Raw genomic sequence first — 16834 nt, forward strand, 5'->3', positions numbered from 1 at the left:
GTTTCTGCTGTTGTCAGGTCTTAACACTAGATGTTGAAAATAATATAGTGATGTGCCTAGGTTGTAGAACCTCATTCTACTCATCAAATCACTTGTATAGACAGAAAATAATAATGTAGCAGGTTATGTGCCAAAAAACATGAAGACTAGAATATAGCTCAGTGGCAGTGCCTGGATTCCACCCCCAGTACCAACAAATCCCCAGCAACAACAAAAAGACCCCCCCGCAAAAAAAAGAAAGGTCAAGCTAAAAACAACATAAAAAACCAAAATAAAGACTTGAAAAATGGCCAGTGAAAATAATGCTATCAGGCCTAATGGGCAAAGGTTGACAAAGTCTGAACCTTGAGGGGACAAGAGTTCCAAGCCAGAGAGGTGGCAGAAGAGCTCTCATATTTCTTTTTGGTTAACCAGCTGTGGTGCTTTCAAATCTCTTCCTATACTTTTCTTCTATTATTTTTTAACTTGTTTTGCCTCCTGCAAGGAGTGGTTCTACTGAGCGGTGGCAAGGCAGGGAAGAGAGCATGGCTTCTCATTACTGACATTTGATGTGAGGGGAGGGGGTCAGAACGACTGAGGAAAAGGCTAGGAGTGGCGAGTGTCTTCCCACCTCGCGCGCCCACATCAGTGGTAGTGAAGTCTTTAAGAGTCTGCCGCTAATAGCCCTGTCCTAGGGTAAGTCATTTCTCCTGTTCCATTTTTCACTGTTGCTAAAATGGGAGAGATTGAGCATTTCGTGTGTGTGTGTGTGTGTGTGTGTGTGTGTGTGTGTGTGTGTGTGTGTTTTGGAAGAACAATGACCAAACTAAGTTTATGAACATAGGTTAAACAAAGTTGGATTTCTTTACTGCAGCTTTCCACAATGGCATGTAGATTGAATTCCTGGACTTTAGCCTGGCCTTCCGAGTGCAGTGAGAGGAAATAATGTATGTTCAGCACCATCCTTTCCCTAATGGTTTAGTGGAAAGAGCAGATCTGGGTTTTAATTCCAGCTGCTATGGCTTTAAGTTACTTAAGCGTTCTGAACCACTTTTATGTGTGAAGCAGAAAGGATAACACCCTGTGGTGTTACAAGGATGAAGTGCAACCTCATGATAACATCCAGGGTGCATCTGGTGTGTAACGGGTCACAAAAGGTACAGTTAAGTCCTGCCAATTCCAGAGTTAGTATAGAATGCAGTACTGGATAATATGTTATTGATACCCTGTCTACATCTGGTATTTGAGGTGGGCTATTTGTTTTATATGTACATATATTTTCCCCTATGAGAACAGAAATGTTCTTCAGGGTATATTATTATTATTTGACTTCTACATAGTATGTCCTCTTAGAGACCCAGTAAGTGCTTGATAAATACCTGACAGTATCATCAAAACAGTGGATATATACGTATTTCTTTTATAATCTTGGATGAAATAAGTGATTTTATGAATATCAATTTTAAATTTCTTTGGCTATTTAAGTGGTTATATTTTTTGTTTGAAAGCATTAGACTCGTAAATGAGCTGGTGTTTTAAGCAAACTGTAAGGAGAGAAGTTATAATAAAGCATTGCTAATATTGTAAATTATCTTACTGGATACTAATATTTTACATTTTATTTTTTCTCTAAGCAAATGGTTATGAGCCTTAGAGTTTCTGAGCTCCAAGTACTGTTGGGCTACGCTGGGAGAAACAAGCACGGACGCAAACACGAACTCCTCACAAAAGCCCTACATTTGCTAAAGGCTGGCTGCAGTCCTGCTGTACAAATGAAAATTAAAGAGCTCTATAGGCGGCGGTTCCCCCAGAAAATCATGACGCCTGCGGACTTGTCCATCCCTAGTGTACACTCAAGTCCTATGCCAGCAACTTTGTCTCCATCTACCATTCCACAACTCACTTACGACGGTCACCCTGCATCATCACCGTTACTCCCTGTTTCTCTTCTGGGACCTAAACATGAACTGGAACTCCCACACCTTACATCAGCTCTTCACCCAGTCCATCCGGATATAAAACTTCAAAAACTACCATTTTATGACTTACTGGATGAACTGATAAAACCCACCAGTCTAGGTAAGATTATTATATAAGAGTATTTGGTTATGTTTGTGGGATTAAGTTTTTCCTTTGAGGCTTCTAATTTGACCTAGTTTATTATTTATAATGAAACTTACATTTGATTGTAGTATCCAAATAATATTGAGGATTTTTTTCTTTTCTTTTCTTTTTTAATTGGTACTGAGGATTGAACCCAGGAGCATTCTTCCTTAAGCTACACCTCAACCTACTTTTTTTTTTTTTTTTTTTTTTATTTGAAACAAGGTCTAAGTTTCCCAAGGGCCTTACCTAAATTGCTGAGGCAGCCAAGCTTGGTGGCTTATGCTTGTAATTCTAGCATTTGGGAAGCTGAGACATGAGGATCGTGGTTCGAGGACAGCCTCAGCTACTTACTGAGGGCCTTTGCAGTTCAGTGAGACCTTGTTTTGAAATAAAGAATAAAAAACAGGGCTGGGGATATAGTTTGGAGGTAGAATGTCCCTGGGTTCCATCCCCAGGACTGCAAAAAAAAAAAAAAAAAAAAAAAGCCAGGCGTGGTGGCACATGCTTGTAATGCCAGCATTTGGGAGGCTGAGACCGGAGGATCGTGGTTCATGGACAGACTCAGCTACTTAGTGAGGCCCTTTGCAACTCAGTGAGACCCTGTTTTCAAAATAAAGAATAAAAAAAAATAGGGCAGAGGATGTAGCTTGGAAGAGGTCAAATGCCCCTGGGTTCCATCCTCAGACCCACCAAAAAAAAAAAAAAAAAAAAAACTGTTGAGGCTGACAGCAAATCTGTTATCCTCCTATCTCAGCCTCTCAAGTACTAGGATTATAAGCATGCACCACCACACCTGGCTCTCAGTTTTAGATAGAAACATAAAAGGGGTGTGTGTGTGTGTGTTTACTGGAGATTGAACCAGGGGGCATTTACCTGTAGTCTATACCCCAGGCCCCCCTTTTTTTTTAAATTATAGGTGTGTGCTACTGTGCTTGGCTGTGGCTTTTATTTAGTTTTATTCCTAGCTTTAAATTTCCTTCTGGTTTTTAAGTGTGTTTTTATTTCACTAATATATTCAAGTGGCAGTGTGACAGTATATTCACTAATATTAAGCAGTGTGATTAGATGATGTTATTTAATAAGTTTTGTTACATAGAGTATAAGTATATACTGGACACACAGTGCTTATACTGAGGTGCTTTGCATGAACATATATGCCAGATTTTCATTTCTTCTGTCTTTTTTTTTTTTCTTGTGGTTTTGAGGATTGAACCCAGGGGTACTTTACCACTGAGATACCTTTTTATTTTTGAGATAGGATCTTGTTAGGTTTTCTAGGCTGGCCTTGAATTTGGAATCTTGGAATATTTTTCTTTATTTTTTCTTTATTGTCATACTGGAGATTGAATTCAAAGGCACTCTACCTCTAAACTATACCCCAGTTGTTTTTTGTTTTTTGGTTTTTTTTACTTTTTGTTTTCAAATAGGGTCTTGCTAGGTTGCTGAGAGTCTTGCTAGGTTGCTGAGGCTGGTATATATATATATATATATATATATATATATATATATATATATATATATATATAGTGTGTTTAATGGCAAGACAAGTTTATTGGTAATTTTATGCAAAAAAGTGAACAATTTGCAATATAAAAATAGTTCAATTCAACACAAGCTGCCTTTCTCCTGAAAAAAGTACATCAGCTTTTGGCAAAAAGAATGAAGTGAAACTTTAAGTTGACATAATAGACATGTTAGAAGCCCAAAGTCCTGTGTGAGGAAAACTGGCAAAGGCCTTCTAAAAGTAAATGAAATAAAGGGTATTAGATTAAGATATTGACTGAGGGTGGCTCTGAACCTGGTATCCTGTTTCAGCCTCCCAAGTACTGGGATTACAGGTGTGGGCCGCAGTGCCAGGCTTTGGAATCTCCTTGCCTCAGCCTCCTGCGTAGCTAGGATTACATACCAGGACTTAGGCTGGCTTTCTTTCTTTCTTTCTTTCTTTCTTTCTTTCTTTCTTTCTTTTTTTTTTTTGCAGGTCTGGGGATGGAACCCAGGGGCATTCGACCTCCAAGCTACACCCCCTGCCCTATTTTTTATTCTTTATTTTGAAACCAGATCTTACTGAGTTGCAGAGGGCCTCACTAAGTAGCTGATCCTCCAGTGTGATCCTCCAGTCTCAGCCTCCCGAATGCTGGGATCCCAAGTGTGCACCACCACGCCCAGCTTAGGCTTTCATTTCTAATTGTGTACATTAATTGTCTTTTTAGTGTTTTGTGCTTATATGGGTATTGCAGCTTAATTTAACATAACATAATTTATATCTTATGATTTTAATACTTAAAGGTATTTTTATCCTTATGAATTTTTAAAATATGTAATAGTTATGGGTGGTAAACATATCTTATTTTCCTGAAAGAGACTTTAGAAGTACATAGCTCATATAATTTATGTCGATAGGGCTGAGGGTATAGGACACTGGTGGTGTGCATGCTTAGCATGTTTAAGGCTCTGGGTTCATTCTCAGGCATCAAAAATAAATAAGTAAATAAGATAAGAAAGAAAGAAATTATGTTGTTAAAACAGCAAACAGTTTACAATGTCTTTCTATAGGATTTTTTTCCCTATTTACTTTTTTTTTTTTTTTCAGTACTGGGGATGGAACCCAGGGGCATTCTACCTCCAAACTACACCCTCAGCCCCATTTTTTATTCTTTATTTTGAAACGGTCTCACTGAGTTTCGAAGGGCTTCACTACGTAGCTGCGAACTGCGATCTTCCTGTCTTGGCTTCCCAAATGCTGAAATTACAAGTGTGTGCCACCACGCCCCGCAACATTTACTATTTTTAAAGGATGAGCATTAAATTTTTTCCATGTTTACTCTTCATCTATAAACTTTAGAAGAACACTTTAATGTGGGTTTTTTCTTTTGCACGCTGATTTAAAAACATTAGCTGGGCATGGTAGCACAGGCCTATAATCCTAGTACTTAGGAGGCTGAGACAGAAGGATCGTAGGTACAAGGCCAGCCTCAGCAACTTAGGGAGACCCTGTTTCAAAATAAAAAATTGGGGGTTGAGAGTGTAGCTCAGTGGTAGAAAGCCCCAGGGTTCAATATACATACTACTAATAAATATATAAATGAATAAGTAAATAAATGAATTGGTCCCCAAGTGTAATGCTGCAATGTTTCCTAGTGTTTTCTAGTGTTCTGAGTGCAATCTAAGCTCTACCCCTGCCATGTATCACTGTGATGTGTGTGTCAGGGAATCTCCTCAGGTGTGAGTTCACAGTGTTGTTGGCTGTGAGTTCACTGTTAATGAATCAGTAGTATGTCAAGTAAGGCGTTTTAAGCCAAACACACACAGAACAATGTATGTATTGCTCAGTTGATGAAAATGTTATAACTGAGACTTGCAGGAGCCTAGCCCTTTGTTTCCCTTTGGACAGTGTTCAGTATTCACTAATTCAGTGCTTGAGCATAATAATTGCAAATATTAAAATTGGCAACATGTGAGGTATATGGTTTGAATACCAGTTTTTGTGAACAAATCCATTGTTTGGGGTATTTATTTACACTTTTATTTTTTGTGGTACTGGGGATTAGACCCAGGTATATTTTACCTCTGAGCCGCACCCCCAACCCTATTTTATTTTTATTTTTAAACAGGGTCTTGCTAGATTGATGAGGGTCTCACTACTTGCTGAGGCTGTCCTTGAACCTACGATCCTCTCATGTCAGCCTCCAAGTACTGGGATTGCAGGTGTGCGTCACCATGCCTGGGTTGATGAGTATTTATTTTAAAAAGATTCTGGGTAATCTGTAGAGTTAAGGGATATACATATATACATACATGTGTGTGTGTGTGTGTGTGTGTGTGTGTGTGTGTGTGTGTGTGTGTGTGCATGCATTGGTAGTAGGGATTGAACTCAGGCATTCTGACTCCGGGCTATATCCACACACACACAAAAACCCCTCCCCCTTTTGGTAGCACTAGAGATTGAACCCAGGGGCACACTGCCAACTTGATTTTATTTTATTTTTTTAGTACTGTGGTAGAACCTAGGGGCATTCTACCTCCAAGCTACACCCCCAGCCCTTTTTAAAAATTCTTTATTTTGTAACAGGGTCTCACCGAGTTGCAAAGGGCCTCACACTAAGTAGCAGGCTGTCCGCAAACCGTGATCTTCCTGTCTCAGCCTCCCGAATGCTGGGATTACAAGCGTGTGCCACCACACCTGGCAAGACACTTTTTTTCCCCCCTGCAGGTCTGGGGATGGAACCCTGGGGCATTCGAACTCTGAGCTACACCCCCTGTCCTATTTTTCATTCTTTATTTTGAAACAGGGTCTCACTGAGTTGCAGAGGGCCTCACTAAGTAGCTGAGGCTGGCCGAGAACTGCGATCCTCTAGTCTCACCCTCCCCAATGCTAGGATTACAAGTGTGCCCCACCACCCACGCCCGGCTAGACACTTTTTTTAAAGTGGCTCAGCAAGGCGATTTTACTTTTTGCAAAAAGAGATTCCACCACCAGTAAAGCCAAGTGTGCGAGAACGAAATGGTGGAAAGCTGCTGGGTTCTGTTGCCAACTTGTGCTGTACTTCTGTTGGTGGAAGCATAACCCCGCAATCTTTACGCTATTGGCTGAAGCAGATGCCGGAGAGGGATTGGCACTTGCAATTTCCAGGAAATGCAGACTTTACAGAAGAATATACGCAAACACAGGGTTACAAAATGGCTGTTTAACAAAATGGAACTTAAAGGCCGGGTGTGGTGGCGCACGCTTGCAATCCCTGCGCTTGGGAGACTGAGAGAGGAGGATTGCACAGGTTCGAAGCCAGCCTCAGCTGCTTAGGCTCTCAGCAACTTAGTGAGATCCTGTTTCCAAATAAAATATAAAATAGGTCTGGGATTATAGTCCAGAGGTAGAAAGCCCTCTGGGTCCCACCCCCAGCAGCACACACACACACACAAAAGAAAAAACAAAATGGAACTTAAATCAATTTACTCCTTTGGTAGAAAAGATCTGATTATAGCCTCACAGTATCAAAATCCTGTTCTTGCTGAGACTTATTCTGAATACTGTTTTTATTTTATTTTATTTTATTTTTATTTTTAATTTTTTTGCAGGGCTGGGGATGGAACCCAGGGCCTCGTACATGCTAGGCAAGCGCTCTACCACTGAGCCACATCCCAACCCCTGAATACTGTTTTTAAAAAAAATTTTTGTGGGGCCGGGCGTGGTGGCTCACGCTTGTAATCCCTGCGCTTGGGAGGCAGAAACAGGAGGATCGCGCAGGTTCGAAGCCAGCTGCGCGCGCTGGCTTAGGAGACCCTGTTTCCAAAATAAAAAAATGTAAAAGTAGGCCTGGGAGTGTAGCCCGGAGGTAGAAGGGCTTCCAGGAACCCAGGGGCAATCTACCTCTAAGCTACACTCCCAGCCCTATTTTTTAATTCCTTATTTGGAAACAGAGTTTAACTAAGTTGTGGAGGGTGTTACTAAGTAGCTGAGGCTAGCTGCGAACCTGTGATCCTCATCTCTGAATACTTTTTTTTTATTTTTACTTTTTTTTTGGTGGTACTGTGGATTGAACCCAGGGCCATTCTACCTCTGAGCTACCCCCCCCCCCCCGCCCTGTTTTTTTTTCTTTTCTTTATTTTGAAAAAGGGTGTTACTAAGTTGTGGAGGGCCTAAGTAGCTGAGGCTGTCCATGATCCTGAAATCCTCCTGTCAGCCCCCAAATACTAGTAGTATAAGTGTGCGCCACCACGCCCGGCATATCTAGTTGGTTATTGAAAGCTATTATATCCCTTTACTAGGATCTATATGTTTGTATTCCCCCGAAATACATATGTTGAAAAGTAATCTTCAGAGCTTTCATGACTAAAATTTTTGCCCCTTTTACTATGTGAGGACATGAGAAGGCACCATCTATGAAGAATGGACCCTTACCAGACACCACATCTGCTGGTATAATGATCTTGGTCTTCTCAGCCTTGAGCTCTGAGCAATAAATGTCTGTTGCTTATAAATAACCCAGTCTAGCCAGGTACAGAGGTATACACTTAATCCTAGTACTTGGGAGGTTGAAACAGGAGGGTCACAGGTTCGTGGTCAGCCTCAGCAAGTAGTCTCTGTTTCAAAATAAAAATAAAATAGAGCTGGGGGTGTCCCTAGGGTATGGAATGCCCCTGGGATTAATCCCCAGTATTTGGGCAGCTGAGACAGGAGGCTCTCAGGTTCAAGGCTAGACTCAGCAACTTAGTGAGGCCATTAGCATCCTAGCCAGATCCTGTTTCAAAATACAAAATAGGAAGGGCCGTGGGGTGTATCTTGGAGGTAGAATGTCCCTGGGTTTAATCCCTAGTTTGAAGAATAGTTTGAAAGAAAAAGTGGTTTTTTTTTTTTTTTTTTTTTTGTTCTCCTAAATTGTAAAAGAGGCCAAATACTATTTGGAAAGTATTTGGATGCTACAGGCTGAAGAATGTGGAATATTGAGAAGCATTTTAATTGACTATATATGGATGTCATTCAAGTTTAAACAAGTCACTATTATTTTGTATCCTTTCTTTGTCTAAGTTTGTTGTTTATGAAATGATCTTTTCCATTAAACACCAAGAATGTATTTTTTCATGGTTATATAATTGAATTTTCCTGATCTCTGTTACAAATAGTTCTTTGTTAATGTGGGGCTGTGCACTGATACTTTTTAGAGAAGACTGGCAACCTAGTTGTTTTGGGTTTATAGTCTCAATATTTTAGAAAGCTAGATTGATAGCTTTCTTTTTTAAAGAAGACTACTTCCATATAGGTATTTATAATAGGTTTAGGCTTTGGAAAGCATGTGAATAATTTATATAAAAAGGTTTGGGTTAAATATGTATACACACAGATTAGGTATTGCTGTAGGAAAATAAACCAGCAGATGCTTCAACACATACGAAGTTTAAATGCTCCATCTTGCTTTGTGCAGTGGGCTGAGGTTCTTCTGTGTCTTAATAATGTTGGTTGCTGAGTCTCCTGACAAGGCTCCTCTGGCACTGGATTATTGCACAGTGTTCTCTCATATTTTATAATTGAGTTTTCCTTCTTCCACGTCCCTAACAGCCAGTGCTTGGAGATGAGGGGCTGCTAATTCAGGAATGCAGGATCTGATAAAGGGCGTTCAAAGGTTTATGATTCACTCCACTCTGCTTTTAGAAAAGTTGCCTTCTAACAATTCAGCACAAGCTGTGCTCTATACTTAAATTTTGGGGAATCAAAAGCACTAATTTTTCCGTAGGCGGATTTCTCTTCTAGGAACTTTTCTTCCCAATTTGGCAGTGCTGTTTTCTGACCTTCAAAAGAAAATCCAAGACTTGCTTTTTAAAGCTTATATTTCTAAGTAGGTATCTTTTTATCTGTTCATTTTAATTTCATATTTTTATTAGTATTTGTGTAGTTGTACAGAAGTCCAAAGGAATCTAGCTTGTCTTTGATATATGAGTATGTGTATTTCTTTGTATGAAATTTCAGGAACTAAGAATGATAGACTTGTTTGGTAAGGAACCCCTTTATAATTGTAAATATGAAATACTATATTATAAATTGAGAAGTTAATGAACCAAATACATAGTATCCAAAATAAATTCAGTATAGTTTAACAAATCCAACATATAAGGTTTTGCTGGGATGTAAAGTGAAAATCAAATATGTAGCATAGGCTTGAAATGCAGCATTTCAGAATTGGCCGATGGTTCCATAACCTCCTTTGGCTCAGTCTCCTGAGCTAAAATTGGGTTGATGAAAGAGTTGGAGAGCAGCCAGCTGGACGACTTGGTCGTGGTGACCGTAGGGCAGGTAGGGTGGTGCAAGAGAAAGGAGAGTATGGTTTTGGCAGTATGGTTTCATGTCCTTTTTTTATTTTCTTATATTTTATTTTATTTTATTGGTACTAGAGATTGAACTTAGAAGCTTTCTACCTCTAAGCTATATCCCCAGCCCAGTTTTTTATTTCGTACTTAGAAACAGGGTCTCACTAGGTTTCTGAGAGCCTCTCTCTGATGCTGAAGCTGGGTTTAAGCCTGTGAGCCTCCTGTCTCAGCCTCCCAAGTACTGGGATTACAAGCGTGCACCACCATACCTGGCTTAAAAAAATACATTTTATAGATTCTGGGTGATTGGAAGATAATTTTAAGCCACTTTGTTTCCTTGAGCCATACACTAATTTCTGACAGTACTTGCCAATGACTGTAATAGTTTTGGGTGAGATTAGTTGTTCCAATTCTTTGGCACTACTCCTGGCTAAATTTATTAAAATTGGAAAGTAAGTAAGTGTAGATATGCCAAAGAAAGCAGTATTACAGTGCAGAAGAGACTAGATGTTGCATGTAGCATTAGAACCTAACCATTTTAAAATAGGTTTTTTAAAAGGGCTGAATTTAAGGCCGGGCATGGTGGTACACGCTTGTAATCCCCGCGCTTAGAAAGTGGAGACAGGAGAATCGTGCAGGTTTGAAGCCAGCCTCGCTGGCTTAAGAGATCCTGTTTCCAAATAAAATATAAAATAGGTCTGGGAGTGTAGCCTGGAGGTAGAACGGTTCCATCTCCAGTACCACCAAAAAAATATATAAATAAATAAAAATAAAAAAATAAAAAGGGATGAATTTAAAAAACAAAGTTGTTTTTTCTACATATCCTGCTAGGATAGTCTGTAGTTCCCAGAATTTTATTTTAATACCTTTTTTAAGCTCATATATATTGAAACAAAATTTTTTGGCCATAACTAGGGATTGAACCTAAGGCCTCCTGTGTGCTAGGCAACCCAATGAGCTACATCTTTAGTGGTTTTTGAATTTTTTTTTCCTAGCCTGGCGTGGTGGCTCACACTTGTAATCCCAGCATTTGGGAGGCTGAGACCTGAGGATCACAGTTCAAGACAGCCTCAGCTACTTACTGAGGAGGCCCTTTGCAACTCAGTGAGACCTGGTTTCAAAATAAAGGATTAAAAAAAAAAAATAGGGCTGGGGGTGTAGCTCAGTGGTAGAATGCTCCTGGGCTCAGTCTCCAATGGTACTGGGGATGGAACCCAGGGGCATTCTACCTTCACGATACATCCTCAGACTATTATTATTGTTTAATTTGGAAACAGAGTCTCACTAAATTGCTGACAGCCTTACTAAGTTGTTGAGGCTGGCTTGGAACCTGTCATTCTCCTGTCTCGGCTTCCCAAGTACTGGGATTACAGGAGTGCGCCACCACTCCCAGCTTCAGCACTTTTTATTTATTGATTTATTTATTATTTTATTTTTTGGTACTTGGGTTGGAACCCAGGGGCATTCTATCTCTGAGCTACACCCCCAACCCTATTTTTTATTTGAAACAGGTCTCACTGAGTTGTAAAGGACCTCATAAGTAGCTGAGGCTGTCCACAAACCATGCTCCTCCTGTCTCAGCCTCCCAAATGCTAGGATTACAAGCATGTGCCACCATGTCCGGCTGAAATTTTTCAATAGAAATCATTGGAGAAAAATGGAGTCAGAGCCCCTCTAGCCTGGGATCCTCCTGCCTCAGTCTCCTAAACACTGGGATTACAGGTGCCACCATACCTGGCTCTTTGATTGATTTAGAGTTAATGTATGTGTATAGCATAAGAGTCCATTTTCATTCTTTTGCCTGTGGATATCCAGTTTTCCAGTGCCAGTTGTTGAAGAAACTATTCTTTCCCCATAATGTGGCTTTGCACTCTCACTGAAGGTCATGTAACCATATAAACATGAGGTTAATTTTTAGGTTTTCTATTTTGTTCTGTTCACCTCTGTGTCTGTCGGTGTGCCAGTGCAGTGCTATTTTGACGACTGTAGCTTTGTAATGTGTTCTGAGATTTGCAACTGAGACCTCCCGTTTTGTTTTGTTGTTTTGTTTTCTTTTGTGGTACTTTTGTGGTAGAACCCAGAGACATTCTGCCTCTGAGCTACAACCCCTAGCCCAATTTTATTTCTTATATGGAAAACAGTCTTGCTAGTTGATGAGAGTCTCACTACTTGCTGAGGCTGCCCTTGAACCTGTGATCTTTCTTTGTCAGTCCTTTGTCAGCCTCACAAGTACTGGGATTGTAGACACACACCCAGCTTCAGTTTTATTATTTTCAAATTGTTTTGGCTAATCAGAATCTTCAAGAGTTTTCAAATGTATTTTAGGATTTTTTTTTTTTGGTGGTACTTGGGGTTGAACCCAGAGGTTTTCTACCTCCAGGCTATACTCCCAGACCTATTTTATATTTTATTTGGAAACAGGGTCTCAATACATTGCTGACAGCCTCACTAAGTAGCTGAGGCTGGCTTTGATTCTCCTGTCTCAGCCTCCCAAGCGCGGGGATTACAAGTGTGCGCTACCACGCCCGGCTTTTAGGATTTTTTTTTCTACTTTTACAAAATATGCCATTGGGTTTTGATAATGGATGCCTTGACTCTACAGATTGGTTTGGGTAGATAGTATAAACATTTAAGCAATATTAAATCTGCATAGCCAATGGACATTATCTTTTTTTATCTTTAATTTTTCAGCAGTGTTTGGTAGCTTTCAGTGTATAAATCTTTTGCCTCCTTATTCCTAAGTATTTTATTCTTTTTTATACTACTGTAAATGCAGTTTTCTTAATTCCATTTTTGAGTGTTATTAGTGTATAGATATACAGGTGATTTTTCTGTGTTGATTTTGTATACATTTCAGTCATTTTTATTTTTATTTTGAAACAAGATCTCACTAAGATCTAAAGGTCTCTAAGCAATTTGCTGAGGCCATGATCCTGCCATCCTCCTGTCTCAGCCTCCCAAGTACTGAGATTGCAGGCATGAGCCATCACGCCCCGGCTCTAATAGTTTATTTATTTATTTATTTATTTATTTATTTATTTATTTATTTATTTATTTATTTTGCAGTACTGGGGATTGGACCCAGGGGCATTTCTACCTCTGAGCTACACCCCAGCCCTATTTTATTATTTTATTTTCAAACAGGGTCTCACTAAGTTGCAGAGGTCCTAAGTTGATAAGGCTGGCCACAAACCTGTGATCCTCCTGTTTCAGCCTCCCAACTACTGGGATTCCAAGCATGGGCCACCACAACCTGGTTTATATACAGTCTTTGTAATATTGAAAAGTGCCCTAACGTACCTAGTTTGTTTGTTTTTTTAATCATGAAAGAGTGTTGAGTTTTGTCAGATGCCTTTTCTGCATTAATTGGAATATACATGTGGTTTGATTTTATTTCCATTCTGTTAATGTGTGTTATACTACATTGATTGAATTTAACTAAACTTTTTTTTTGGGGGGGGGGTATTGGGGATTGAACCCAGGGCTTCCTCTGTGCAAGTACTGTGCCACTAAGCTACATCCCCAGCCTGATTTGAACTTCACATCTTGAGCTATCCTGAGATTCCAGTGGGGGAAAAATATCACTAGGTCATGGTATATAGTTCTTTTCATTTCCTATTGAATTGGAAGGGTAGATATTCTTGTCTTGTTTCTTATGGAAAGCAGCCTGTCTTTCACTGTTAAATATAGCTATAAATTTTTTTTATAGATGCCCTTCCTGTTGAGTTTTTAATTTCATAAAAATGTGTTGGAAATTATTAAATACCTTTTCTGTATTTATTGAGCTGGGTTTGTCCATTATTTTATTAATATTGTATATTATATGGGCTACTTTTTATTTAGTAAACCAATGGCTTTTAGATTTTGTCTGATTTCAGATGACCTCTTCTACCTCCCAGATGAGTACTTAAGAATATCTTTCAATTCTGATATCTGTTTTTCTTTTTTAATCAAGTCTAGACTTTATATATTCAATACATGCATGAGTACAAAGTTCTAATTTTGTTTTCTCCAAAACTTTGCTTGAATGAATATTTTTTAGATCTTACTCTGTTCCACTTATATATCTGTATACTTTTCCACTAATATAGGATAATTGTATTTAATTTTTAAAATTTATCCATTTATGTATTTATTTTGCTATACTGGGAATTGAACCCGGAGGCATTCTACCTCCAAGCTACACCCCCAGTTTTATATTTTATTCTTTATTTTGAAAAAGGATCTTACTAAATTGTGGAGGGCCTCGCTAAATTGCTGAAGCTGGCTTTAACCTGTGATTCTTCTGTCTCAGTCTCCTAAGTACTGAGATTACAGCATGCGCCACCATGTCCATCTCAATTTTTTGAATTTAAAAACTATTATTGGAGGCTAGGGATATATCTCAGTGGTAGGACATTTGTCTACTATATATGAGGCCCTAGGTTTGATCCTTAGTACTTAAAAAAAAATTTTTTTAAGCAATATAATCATTTGGTTAAAAAAAAAAGTAACAACAAAAAAAAAAACCAGGTTATAATGAGAAGGATGTTCCTCTCCTACCCTTATCTCAACCACAGGTGTTGCTTTCAGTTCCTTCTGTATTTTTTCAGAAATAATTTCTGCATATACAAATGCAGAAATACTTAGCAGCTATCTTTTAGGTGATTGATTGGATTATATATTATTCAATATAGTTCTGTGATATATACCACTATGCACATATGTAAATATAACTTGTTTTTATAAGATAATAAGCATTTAGAATTTTGATAGAAATTGTCAGATTTTCCTCTAAAGAAAGGTTTGTGGGGTTTTATTTGTGGGGGCAGATCCTGGGGATTGAACACAAGAACATTCTATCTCTTGAGTATATCCCCAGCCCTGTTCTATTTTTTTTATTTTGTATCAGGGTCCCACTAAATTGCTGAGGCTGGCCTTCAACTTGGAATCCTTCTATTTCAGCCGGGATTACAGTGTAATTACTATTGCCTGGCTCCTTGGTGCAATTTTATAATCCTTCTGGCTATGTCAGAGTGTTTTCCCCCCCATGTCTCCAATAATATCATGTGTTATAAAACTTTTTGATCATTTTGAATTAATAGGTAAAAAATGAATAGGGGTTTGAGCTGGGCATGGGGTTGTACACTTGTAATTCCATTACTTGGGCTAAGACAGGAGGATCACAGGTTTGCAGCTAGCCTCAGTAATGTAGGCCCTCTGCCACCTAGTGAGACCCTGTTTCGAAATAAAAAAATAAAATAGGTCTGGTGGTGTAGCTCAGAGATAGAAACACCTGGGCTTAATTCCCAGCATATCCTAACCTCCCCCCCCCCCAGAAAAAAAGTTTTTTTGGGGGGGTATAGTACTAGGAATTTAAACCCCAGGAATATTTTACCACTGAGCTACCCCAAGTCTTTTTTTTTTTTTTTTTTTTTTTGAGACAAGGTCTCACTAAATTGCTGAGGCTGGCCTTGAACTTGGACTCTTCCTTCATCAGATTCCTGAGTAGCTGAGATTACAGGTGTGCTCCTCTGTGCCTGGCCATCTAACTTCATTCCAACCACATTGATCTTGTTTGTTAGGTACACCGTATGCTCTTGTCGGAGGTCTCGGCACGGCCGTTTCCCTTACTGGAGACTCTTCCCGTAGATATTCATGTACTGTCTCCTTCACCTTAGCCAAGGTATCAGTGTTTGTTATGAGACACCTGTCCCTTGGCCACCCTGTTTAAACTCCATCTCATTCCTTCTAGTGCCCCTTACCCTGCCCTACTTTTTCTGCGGCATAGGCCACTTTCTGACATCACTTCAAATGTACAAGCCTTAAAGGCAGTGACTCTGTTTTGTTTTCTTCTTTTATCTCAAGCACCTGGAGTACTATCTCATCATATAAGGTGCTCAGTACCTGTTCAGTATTTGGAACAGATCTGTTTCATGTTCTCTATTTTGTGGCTCTCTTGCTTTGATGTTGATTCCATTTTTAGGAATTATGTGATTTCCAGCAGTTCCTGGAATCTTTCTAGCAAAAAAGAGGAAAAGTCTTTGAGCATTTCCAGGAAAAATCCTTAGACTCGCTATGATTGAACTACATTTAATGCCAAGTTCTGCTCTTGACCACTTAACCCTGGCCAGGAAGATACAGTACAGTGCACTTTTCTGGCCTAGACTTTAATCACTACAAATCTAACTCTGAACCTGGAGACAAAGCCACAAACACAGATGCCTGTTGGGGAAATAGAAGCTGCTGAATAAGTGCACAAGAAATGTCTACTAGTTTACATGCTACAGTTTTATAAGATGTGGTCCTAAGATACTAGCTCCGTGGGATGATGTAAGTAGGTTCTCTTTGACCATGCCCCAATAAGTTTGGAAACTTAAATTTAAACAAGTTTTATTACTGTGGAATTTCTGAGGGTATTGTTTTTCAGGGGAGGGTGCTGTTGACTGAACCCAGGGCCATGCGAAGCACTTGCTGAGCGATACCCCAGTCCTCTGTTTTTAATATGAGAATATACTCCATGAATCTTTAAGCAGGAGTTTTTTTTGTTTGCTTGTTGTTTTGTGTGTGTGTGTGTGTGTGTGTGTGTGTGTGTGTGTGTGTTACTGGGGATGGAACCAGCCTCAGCAACACAGTGAAACTCTCAGCAAACTAGCAAGGCTCTTTGTTTCAAAACAAAAAATAAGAAAAGGGTTGGGGTTATATTCTGGAGGTAGAATGCCCCTGGGTTCAGTCTTCAGTTTTTTTAATACATACATATGCGCGCGCGCGCGCACACACACACACACACACACACACACACACACACACGAGAAGGAAAACTTTATCACATGATTTATTTAAAATTTTTTTTAGTACTGACAACTGAACCTAGGAGCAGTCTACCTCCGAGCCACACCCCCAACCATTTTTACTTTTTATTTTGAAACAGGATCTTGCTGAGTTTTTGAGGCTGGCCTCAGACCTGCAATCC

At 39.4% G+C, this 16834-nt stretch overlaps 1 protein-coding gene across 1 annotated transcript in view; it reads left to right on the plus strand.

The window, feature by feature from the left end:
* Positions 1-1076: 1076 nt before the first annotated feature.
* Positions 1077-16834, plus strand: part of PIAS1 (protein inhibitor of activated STAT 1) — a gene marked incomplete at both ends in the record, with an annotated part of 80524 nt that continues 64766 nt past the window's right edge. The window contains 2 exons of the mRNA XM_080691647.1: positions 1077-1136; positions 1614-2058. Of these exons, the coding sequence (XP_080547773.1) occupies positions 1077-1136; positions 1614-2058 (505 nt within the window). The remainder of the gene's footprint in view (positions 1137-1613; positions 2059-16834) is intronic.

This window comes from Muscardinus avellanarius (genome assembly GCF_963383645.1).
Source record: "Muscardinus avellanarius genome assembly, chromosome: 3".
Taxonomy (NCBI): domain Eukaryota; kingdom Metazoa; phylum Chordata; class Mammalia; order Rodentia; family Gliridae; genus Muscardinus; species Muscardinus avellanarius.